Source organism: Nicotiana sylvestris, chromosome 2 (assembly GCF_000393655.2).
Source record: "Nicotiana sylvestris chromosome 2, ASM39365v2, whole genome shotgun sequence".
NCBI classification, from domain to species: domain Eukaryota; kingdom Viridiplantae; phylum Streptophyta; class Magnoliopsida; order Solanales; family Solanaceae; genus Nicotiana; species Nicotiana sylvestris.
The window spans coordinates 191,862,316-191,873,471 of NC_091058.1; the positions used below are offsets into that span (position 1 = coordinate 191,862,316).

Sequence of the window (11,156 nt, forward strand, 5' to 3'; positions counted from 1 at the left end):
ACCCACGCAATACATCTCGGTCATAGAGTGATTTTGTCAAATTTGGCTTTTCCAAGCCCAATAGGATATCAATTCAAATAATTGATATGAGCTCAAGTCGAGTTTTCCCCATCTCTAGTTCAAATCCTTTAATTAGGCTAGTCAAAGATTAACTAGCCCAATTTCTTATTAGCCAAGTTTTTCTGGACTAAGTCCCTCTTTTTCAAGTAAAGACCAAGACAAAAAAGCATGAATCATTGTTTGCAACCATTAATTCTATAATTAAAGCATCAACAACGCTAAATAACAAATACCCAATCATAAACAAGAATTAGATTAATTACCCATAAGGTTTGCATACTAGGGTTGGGTCACAACACTGAAAATATCTAGCTACTCATAATAGAAAAGGAAGAAAATAAAGAAAAAACATTAATTAAAGCCATAATACAAAATTAAAATGATAAAATAATATGTTTTAGCCCAAATTTGTCACAAATTACAAAAAGTGGTAAATTACAATGGCTACAGCTCAAAAAACTTCCAAACTTGCCCTAAAAAGGTGATTCCCGTCTATTTATAGTGGCCCAGAATTGCTAACAAAAATGCCCTTTGGGAGGTTTTGCGGCCGCACAATTCCATGTGTGGTCCGCACTTTCCTTGATTCTGCACATTGAGAGATTCTGCAGCCTCATAATTTTGTCTGCGGCTACACTTCATCTTCTGTAGCCGCACAATTCCATGTGCGGTACACACTTTTGGCAAGGCTTCAGTCTTGATCATTTTGCACACTCTCTGAACCTTTTGAATTCTTGTTAGTGCGACCATATTTTGTGGCCACACAAATTGTGTGCGGTTCGCACTTTGCTTCAATCAACACCAGATCTGCGGCCGCAAAGAGAATTCTGTGGTTCGCACTCTCTTCTGCTGGCTGCACTTTTTGCCTGCTTGCTCCTTCTTGCCTTATGAGCTAGAATACTCCTTTTTGATGTAAATTTCTTCATTGGAGTCCAATTCTCCAACATTCCTGGAATTTGCACAATTTTATTAGTTTCTGGAACATAAATCAATACTTTCGACTAAAACTAAAGCAATAAGGTACTAATAAATGGTTAGAATCCAAACTTATCAACCATCTCCATTGCCTCAAATTAAGATCCTTTTGCTTGAATAGATATCAGTAACTCATGGGAAAAGAATCCGAGAGAATTTAGAAGATGAGATCACCTTCTTGACCTCCTTCTTCCTCATGACGACGCTCTGGTAATATCACTTAATTTTTTAGATTATAAAATTAAATGTGTTTTGGTTGATCCAGGTAGTTCAGCCAACATCATTCAGTGGAGAGTCTTGGAACACGCAAAGCTAACTAGGAACATAGTTCTAGCAATGAAGCTCCTGGCTATGTGAAGGTTTCATTGCCAGAACTATATTATCCTTGGAAGGCCTTGGATACATCAACTGCTGAATTTTCCCATATTGGAAGGGGTCAAGTAGATTAGAGGGGATCAACCAACTGCAAAAGAAATGAATGCAGTCACCTTATCCAATAGCAAGGGGAAATAAACAAGCAAATATAAACTACATAAGTTGGTTCCCTCTTCTATCCAGACTGAAGATAATGGTGAAGAGGGGTCATCAGATTTTACCAAGTACCAAGGTCTTTTCAGGTACCAGAGGGAGCAGATGCAACCAAGTCAACTACAGAAGAGCTTGAACAGGTTTCCTTATCCGTGGATTTTTTGGAGAGGAACCACTTAGGAATGGGGTTGAGCCCTAAACTAAGATTGAAAAATATAGATTTTCTTATAAATAACGTAGACTATTTTGTATGGTCACATTTAGATATGACAGGAATTCAACTGGAAGTGGTTGTCCACAAGATAAGTTTGGATCCCAACTTTCCTGCAGTAAGGCAAAAGAAACGACCGATAGTAGAGGTCAAAAATAGGTTTGCCAAAGAAGAGGTAACTCGGTTACTAAATGTAGGTTCAATTCAGGAGGTAAATTATTCAGATTGGTTAGCTAACATAATGGTAGTACCTAAAAAGAATAATAAATTTAGAATGTGTGTAAATTATAAAGATTTCAAAAAAAGGTAAGCCCTAAGGACTCTTTCCATTGCCGAACATTGATCAAATAATTGATGCTATGGCAGTCCTGAGTTAATGAGTTTTCTTGATGCATATTCCAAGTATAATCAAATTAGGATGCATCCAGAAGATTAGAAAAAAATATCTTTTATCACAAATTTGGCACATACTGTTATAACGTGATGCCTTTAGGGCTTAAAAATGTTGGAGCCACTTATTAAAGGCACGTTAATAGAATATTTGAACAACAAATTAGTAAGACAATGGAGATTTATTTTGATGATATGTTGGTTAAGTCTATTAATTCAGGAGATCATTTGAATCATCTCCAATTAACATTTGACATTCTGAGAAAATACAACATGAAGCTCAACCCGGAGAAATGTGCTTTTGGAGTTGGCTCCGGTAAGTTCCTGGGATTTTGGTCTGTCAAAGAGGAATCGAAGTAAATCTCGATAAGATAAAATCCATCGAGGATATCCCGGACAATTTAACAAGTGTGAAGGAAGTGCAAAGGTTGACCGGCAAGGAAGTGCAAAGGTGGACTCTGGAATTCCAGCAAGCATTGAAAGGCCTGAAAAGGTACTTGACTGGCCCTCCTTGTTGTCAAAATCAAAGGAAGGAGAGCAACTGTTAATCTATCTGGTGGTTTCAGAAGTTGCAATAAGTGATGTTCCAATCCGAGAGGAATACGGTACACAATTCTTGTATATTATGCTTGTAAAGTTTTATCAGGAGCGGAGACGCGTTATCCGTACCTTCAAAAGTTGGCCCTATCTCTCGTAGTAGCCTCTCGAAAGCTCAGACCTTATTTTCAATGTCATCCCATTGTCGTTATGACAACTTTTACCTTAAGAAATATCCTTCATAATCCTAAACTATCACGTTGATTGGCCAAATGGGCAGTCGAAGTTAGTGAATTCGACATTGAATACAAACCTATTACTACGCTCAAGTCACAATTTTTTGTTGAATTCGTGGTTGAATTTAGTCCGGGACTAATGCGTTTAGATACTAAAGAAGCAGTGTTGGTATTGGGGACTGTATCAGGTGTTTGGACCTTGTTTATAGATAGGGATTCCAACATAAAATGGTCTAATCTTAGGATTGTATTAATCACTACTTCGGGAGAAACCTTAAGACACGTTATTAGAATTGTACTATTAACTAACAATGAAGTCGAGTATGAGGCTTTAGTTGCAGGACTTGAATTAGCTTGGGGACTAGGCTCTGAGGTAATTAAAATAAAGTGTGACTCCCAGCTGGTAGTAAGCCAGTTATGGAATTTTTGACACCAAGGAGGAGCGCATACAACAATGCTTGAATAAGGTTACAAGTATTAATTTTCCGGTTCAAGGAATGGTTGATCATCCACATTCCAAGAGAAGAAAATATGGAAGTATACATATTGGCCAATTTGGAGTCGTCCACTAAAATGAAAGGAGTTGATTCTAGTGTGATTGTTCAGCTGTTGCATTCGGTATTGGAAGTGGACGAATATTGTAAAGTTAACTCAACCAATCTAATTGGGGATTGGAGAAATGAGTTTATAGAGTATTTAAGGCATGGAAAATTGTCTAAAGATCCAAAAGCATCCTAGCCACTACGAACAAAAGTTGCTCATTATTGTCTTGTTAACGGTCAATTGTATAGGATATCCTTTCAAGGTATATTGGCTCGGTGTTTAGGGACATCGTAGGCTGACTACGTGATGAGAGAAGATCCTGAAGTGTTGTGGGGGAATCACTCTGGTGCAGACTTGTTGGTTCTCAAATTGATAAGGGCTGACTACTATTGGCCCCTGATGGAGCAAGACGCGAAAGCATTTGTACAAAAATGTGATAAATGTCAACTTCGTGCACAGTTAGTGCATCAACTGGCGGAGCTCTTGCATTAGGTTATATCACCATGGCCATTTATGAATTGAGGAATGGACAAAGTTGGACCCTTACTACAAGGACCCGGAAAGGTAAGAGTTCTTTTGGTTTAAACTAATAATTTTACTAAATGGGTTGAAGCAGGTTATTACAGAAATAATGGAGAACGAGAAATGATGGATTTCATATGGGATCACATCATATGTCTGTTTGAAATACCAAAAGAAATTGCTTATGATAATGGGCCGCAATTTAAAGGTTCCAAAGTTTCAAAGTTTTTGGAAGGATTGAAGATAAAATGGATTACATCTTCACCATACCATCCAAGTGCTAACGGACAAGCAGAATCTACCAACAAGATAATTATTCAATATCTCAAAAAGAAGTTAGAAGATGTTAAAGGTAATTAGCCAAATGAGCTACCGGGACTATAATTGGCATATCAAACAATGACGAAATCAGCACGAGTGAAACACTATTTTCACTTGTGTACAGCGCGGAAGATTTGTTCCCAATGGAGATTAGGAAACCGACCATAAGGTAATCACGAGCAAACAAGGAGGCATATAATGAAGCACTGCTGATTAAACTGGATTTGCTTGAAGAGTATCAAAATCTGGCGTATGTGAGGATGGTGACACAAAAGCAAAATGGAAATATATTACAACCACAGAGCAAATCCTCAATATTTCAAAGTCGAAGATTTGTTTTTGAGAAGAGCAACTCAAATTACTCGAGAGATTAACACTGGAATATGGGAGCAACGCGGGAAGCACCTTACCGGATTTCTGCTATAACAACAAAAAGTTTGTATCAATTGGAGCGTGACTCACCTTAAAAGGTATTACTATTGAAGATCCTTGTTTATTTTGACTATATGTGCTACACTCATTTTTCTTTCGTCCGGTTTTTGTCCCAATTGGGTTTTCTAGCAAGGTTTTTAATGAGGCAGCAATGAAAAGCATATTATGAAGAAAGAGTTATCAGCGATACCAAGATTTCCAGTGTTCAAATTCTTATAATTAGCATCCGAACATTTGGGGGAACTATAGCATACTAAGGCACTAAAAGTGTCACGAAGACCGGAGTCCCTGGAGTCTAACAAATCGAAGTCCTTTTGTTTTTATCTTATTTCTTGTCCAAATGATATGTTACACTATTTTCCGTTTGAAGGTTAAATTAACTTCAAATGATTGTGCCGAAATGAACAAGAAACGTCCTCTTCAAGAGCATCATAAACATAAGGACTGTCTCTTATCAAACCCTCATAGTCAAACGGGTAATTACCGGAAGTGTTAGTACCCGAGATCAAAGTTATCGGATAAAAATAATAAGAATTTTGATCTGTATTAGTTAACTAAAAGGAATATTTTTTGCACAATATGTACGCAAAAGATTTCTTTTATACTTTGACGGCCAAACTCAATAAGTAAGTTTTGGAATAATTACAATGTATATAAAAAACAAAATGCATCAGTTGTTTTTGTCTGCGGGGTCCGGGGGGAAGGGAAGTATTTTTCGGTTCAATTACATGTGAAGGTTGTTCCACATCCATACCAAGGCCTTCATCCTTATCGTTTACTTCTTCTTCAGCTTCCTTTTCGGTCATCGAATACTCGGAGCTAGAGTTTGAAGATTCAGAAGATACAGGACGAACAGGGAGGTTTTCGAGAGCAGTTATCTCCAATCCATGAGCCTTGGAAATGTAATCATCAGTGTTTGCAATGCCTTCTTTGGCCTCCGCCAAAAGTTTCCTCTTCATGTGATAAATTGCATAAGTTTTCTTGATGAGGAAAGAATCTTCCTTATCTTTGAGTTTAGCCTAGAGTTTATCGATTTTGGATTGAAGCTTGACATTTTCAGATCTCACAATGTTGATCCTAGAATAAAGTTCAGTGTTGGTTGTTGCATGACGTTGGTTCTGCTCCATAACCTTTTTGAACCTTTCATCCATTATAGCTCTCTTCTCATCAGCAGTAGTAGCCTCTTTGGTTTTGGAGCATACGCTAGCCTCCAAGTTATTGATTTGCGCCATTAAAGTAGATTCACGAGAGGCCGCGACAGTAACAACATCATGCAGTTCGACCCACTTGGCCTTTACCTCCTTATGTTCTTTATGTAATTGAGCAACTTCTTGGATGTGGGCCATTCTGTCTTGCTCAGATTGCTCTAATAGAGCTTTGAGCTTGCCCATTTAAGCAACTTTTGCTTCCAGCACTGGGAGGCTCTCGGCAAGCTGATTCTGTTCGGCCAAAAGTTGATTTCATTCTATGATAAGTTCCTTTTTATCCAAAATCAACTTTGCAGGCCCTCAAAAGCAAGGATAATAGCCTAAAAAGATTAAGGCTACGGTTATGAAGGTAAAGTCTAACACATAAAAAGGGAAGAGAAGAAGGTTAGATTGATACCTGTGCTGAATAGTGCATCATGTTGTTTATCAAACACTCAGTAGAAAGGGAGTCCGTTTTTCTCCAATTTTTTTGTGGCTAACGGTTTCAGGTAGTTGGCAACCTCAACCAGCTTGGAAAGTATGTGGCACTCATTCGAAACTATGAGAATGACACTCTCTTTTCTGTTAGGATTTTGAGTAGATTCCGGGTAAGTGTTCCCCAAATTTCCATGGTCGAATGACTGTGGGGATGGAACATCTTCTATCCGTTCGGATGGGGCCTGTAGAGAGGTAGCAGCTAGAGTAGGAAAAATAAAAATTAGCAAAGAAGGAAGTATTTTTAATGCGATAAGGAAAAGATATCCGAAGACTTGTAAGTAAAATTCCAAGATTTAGGAATGGCAGCATATTCCGTTGTCGGTAGAATGTCCTTGGCAGCGAGACAACAAACCATTCACCACGATCGTTGTCATCATCAACACTAGTAAGGATGGTGTGGTGGCCGTATTAGCTGAGCTTTAACATACCTCCATGGAAGATCTTTGGAGAATAGAAGTAGATCAAGTGTGCGAGAGCTAGGGTTTCCTCGGTCTCAAAGCACAACTTGCGAAGGCAAGCTACCATACCCCATACTGATGGGCCTGCTTGAGCCAAACAGAATTTGAAACGATGGAAGAATTCTAAAATTATGTGGTCAATTCCTTGGCCCAATCTCAAAGTGAAAGGGTATGTATAAACATACATGAATCCTGGTTTGGAGAAGGTGACCCTTTCCACCTTATTAGGGGCGAAGATTTCAATATTATTCCAATCGCATTCTTACTTCATGATGGGAATGCTAGAAAAATGAATGGAAGAAGGATACTTGCGAACATGCCAGTGTTTGTCATTTTTGGGATTACAAGTACTTTTTAGACTTAAAGGTCTGATTGGGTGTTAAGTTGAAGGGGTATGATTGAGTTAACGGTATGAGATTCGGATTCGACATCAACTTCCTTTGTTTTGTTCTTTTTAGGGCCACCACCAAAGAGAAGGGCAAAGTTTCTGAGGAAATTGGTATTAGAAGACATGATGGTAAGAAATTTGGGTAAATAGATTTTACTGAGAAAGATGAATTTTGCAGTAGAGTTCTAAGAAAATTCGGAGAAGAAGAAGAACTTGTAAAAATGAAGGGTAAAAGTGATGAGTAGTGGAGAAGTTTATAGAAGGCAAAATTTGTGGTCATGATTACCTTGAAAACTGGCAAAAATATTTGTTGAATCACGTAATAACATGTGTTCGGGTCATTAAAAACGAGAAAGTGTGCGCCCTTTCAAGTGTCAGAAACCGTTAAGGAATTTTTCCGCTAAGAAAAAAGGTCTTATCTACTTCCCGGTAATACAAAGTTTTGTCACCAGAAAGTAGAGGGACTATCTGTACGGGATAAAACTGGTTAGCGACAGTTTGACGAATGACTAGATGACACGTGGAACTGAAGACATGTAAGATATGAGTTAGTAAATAGTTGGCACCGAATACGAGCATTTGACCGGTGCTGAGTGAGTTCCGAAGGCATTGAAATTGAGAACGAAGGTTTGAAAGTCAGACATTGATTGAAAAAAATAGCATTCAATGAGCAGCCGGTACAAGGAACCTTTGTATTAAGGATCAACTGTTATACTACCGTCAATATGGGTTTTTATTCTCATTCAAGAAGAGCTTGATTTGGGATCTTGTCTCCTTAAATAGAGCTATAAATAGGAAAACTTGTATCCATGGTTGGACACGAAAAATTATACGTACTGAAAGGCTATAATTTGATCTCAGATTATAAAATTACTGGTTTTCTTTTGTTCCTAAGTTATTTTCATAATATTGAACCTATTCTTATTTATTTCATATTTTTGGATCAAATGTCTATAAATCACGTTACAAATTCAACTATATCATTTTACAGTTAATCATAATCCCTGATCCACTATTAATTTTCCCACAACAATTGATGCTGAAATATCATTTTTGTCCATTTCTCTTTTAATCTTTTGAGAAAGAATAAACTTCCTCCAAAATCTCACTGCAATGCTAGTAATGGCAATGCGTACGTCGTTATCGTTAACCAATACATTATACTCGAAAAGTTAACTAATGACTATATAATTCATGCAACATTTAATCCATAATGTAGGTCAGTCACGAGTATGTGGAAGGCAAAGCGCCATAGCCATTTTTACTTTGCTTAACGACATTAAAAATTGTACAATATTACGTTAGGCCAATGGATATGTCTCGAAGTCAAACCCTTGATTAAGAAAAGCACTAGCTATCCATAACTTCAAGTTGCCAAAGTTTATGTCCACCTCATATTCTCTCACCTGTTTATCCATTTACACACAAAAAAACAAAAAAAATAATTACTCATAAGTTTAGATTTCAGAAAAGTAATTGAGAGTCAACCAATAAGTTTGTAGGGAATTAATTAATTAATTATATGTAAACTTACATTTAGAGTGAACGTCAAAATATAATCATCTGAAGAAGTAGCCAAGTTGGAGCTTTGAACGTAGAATCCAGTGAGAGAGTCAAGAGCTTTGAATAGAGAAGCTGCAACATGTCGCCCTTTATTGCACACTAATCTCACGTAACATCCTTTTTCTTCTACTTGGAAAACGTCCATCTGCATTAGTTTAATCATGTTAATTTTTTGCTTTTTGGTTGTAAAAAGCGTTGACAAATATTTGGTTTTGATAAACAAACCTTTGATATTTTCTTGATTGCTGGATAATAGCTCGTGAAATTCATTTTCTTGGCATTTTGAAATGCTCCGCCTTTATTATCGTTCATTCCGTTGAGTGATGACTCAAGACCTGCTACTTCTATTTTTAGTTTCGTAGCTTCTGTTTGCAGCCCTTGTACGTATAGTATTGCATCTCCAATTACAGAGGCTTTATCCAGCTGCCGATAAAAACATTCTTCACTCAAAAATACGGTTTAACCAAAAAAATAAAGGATAGATTGAGAAACAAGCATCATCATGCTCCTATAACGTAATGATTTTTACATAACCAGTTTCATAAAATGCTAAATGTGAGCAAATTTTATATTTTAAGCATTATTAAAAAATACTATAAACGGCTTATTAGTTATTACAACTCGTTAAGCTATACTAACACTCCCTACGTCCCAAATAGGATGATACTTTTCGAATTTAGAAAGTCAAATTTCTTAATTTTGACCCCAATTTCGATTATATGCAGTTTAGAAGCTTTTTGAAACAAAGTTTACACTTTAAAATACCAATACATAAAAGGTACTATTGGTCACAATAATTAATAATTTAAGATATTTATAAGGTATATGAAAAGTTGTAGGTGAAGAACAACTTGTCTGAGTCTTGAAATTCAAAAAGTATCTATCATTTTTTGGGTGGATGGAGTAGTATAAGAAGGAATTTTCATACCGTTATATGTTAAGTTTTTTCACCCAATAAAAGGCTAACCTTTGTGATATTAGGAACTAAAGAACGCAAGGCGTAAAGCTTTTCCTTCATTCTTCCTCTCCTTTTTCGCTCAGAAACCAGAGTTCTTGATCGGTCAGTCCTCGTGCTCTTCTTTGTTGGCGTTGCCGGCGACACCGTCCTGGTGGTGGTGGTGGTTGTTGTTGTTGCCGAAGATTCATCAAAATCGTTATCTTCCTCTTCTCCTTCTTCTTCTTCGCTAAGCTTCATTTCATTAGGAAGGGAAGCATATAACGAAATAGGATCAGACATATTTGTAGCATTCCAATCAAAGAAATCTGTGGATGCTGGCTCAAATTGGACATTGGCCTCAGAGAAACAACCAGTAATGTGCTCATAATCATTGTTTGGGCAAAACGTAACAATGGGGTCAGCAGTTTCACCCCTAATGAGCTCAATGAACTGATCAAAGTTTTCTTCGTCAATGAAATTAATAAGGCCCACATCATTAACATTTTCCATTGGCATTGTTGAGTATGCATTAGCACTCTCCATTTTCTTTTGTGTATTTAATTTTTCCTCTCTTACTCTTTCAGTAATATGGGTTGATGGGAGAGGTCTACCGAGGATTTATAGGTGGTAGAGAAAATTATTTTAGTTATATATTTTTATTAGTGTGAACGGAATCGAAGATAGTTTCTTGTGGAAGTTCGAACTAAAATTAATTAAAACCCTAAGGTGGTTGGCAAATGGTGGAGATGGTATTTCCATGTACTTCTTGACCTTAGTTTTGTTATTCTTATACTGTTAAATTTAACGATCAGATGAACCTGCACCAGGTTCGCCCTGCTATTTTTTGTACAGAATTGGTGACGAAAGGGAGGACGTCATGATCTAATTTTAGTATTATTAAAGATTCTTGCTGAAGTATTATTTGTACCTACATAAAATAATAGTCAGATTAGGACATGATTTAATATACTAACTATACTTTCTGTTTAATTTACACCATCTACATCAGTATAAACTTTACCAACAGTATTTTTACAATAAGGACAAAAATAATAAGGAAATTGGATTTAGAATACAATGGTAGAGGTAAAAAGAAGTAAGTACAATTATTGAAGTCTAGCATAATCAGTAAGTTTCTTCTTGACACTAACATTTAACATATTATGTATAAGCAAGGGATCAGGGATTACACATGCAGCTTCTCATATTGATATAGTCTGACCTCTCTATAATAGCATCGCTATATAACAGTCATTTACTATAAGCGTCAAGTTTTTTAAGGAACCAATTTTCATGCTATATATTATAATATATGTTTTATATAACAACACTTCGTTATAACAGCCAAAAAAATTCGGAACAAAAGAGATTAT

The 11,156-nt window shown here is 36.7% G+C and overlaps 1 protein-coding gene across 1 annotated transcript; it reads right to left on the minus strand.

Moving 5' to 3' along the window:
• Positions 1-8,423: 8,423 nt before the first annotated feature.
• On the minus strand, positions 8,424-10,542 carry LOC104240081 (transcription factor FER-LIKE IRON DEFICIENCY-INDUCED TRANSCRIPTION FACTOR-like). Its single transcript, XM_009794865.2, has 4 exons — positions 9,814-10,542; positions 9,072-9,269; positions 8,818-8,991; positions 8,424-8,689 (listed from the first exon to the last, which is right to left on the minus strand). Exons 1-4 carry the CDS (start codon positions 10,324-10,326, stop codon positions 8,585-8,587), a joined length of 990 nt encoding a protein of 329 aa, XP_009793167.1. The 5' UTR covers positions 10,327-10,542; the 3' UTR covers positions 8,424-8,584.
• Positions 10,543-11,156: the final 614 nt, after the last annotated feature.

Bases quoted from the DNA above. Each gene is read 5' to 3' on its own strand.
- LOC104240081 (XM_009794865.2), bottom strand. From the start codon at position 10,326: ATGGAGAGTGCTAATGCATACTCAACAATGCCAATGGAAAATGTTAAT. The intron at 9,270-9,813 runs GTTAGCCTTTTA...TTTTATCGGCAG, and splicing joins TAGTTCCTAATATCACAAAG to CTGGATAAAGCCTCTGTAAT. The intron at 8,690-8,817 runs GTAAGTTTACAT...ATGGATAAACAG, and splicing joins TTTTGACGTTCACTCTAAAT to GTGAGAGAATATGAGGTGGA.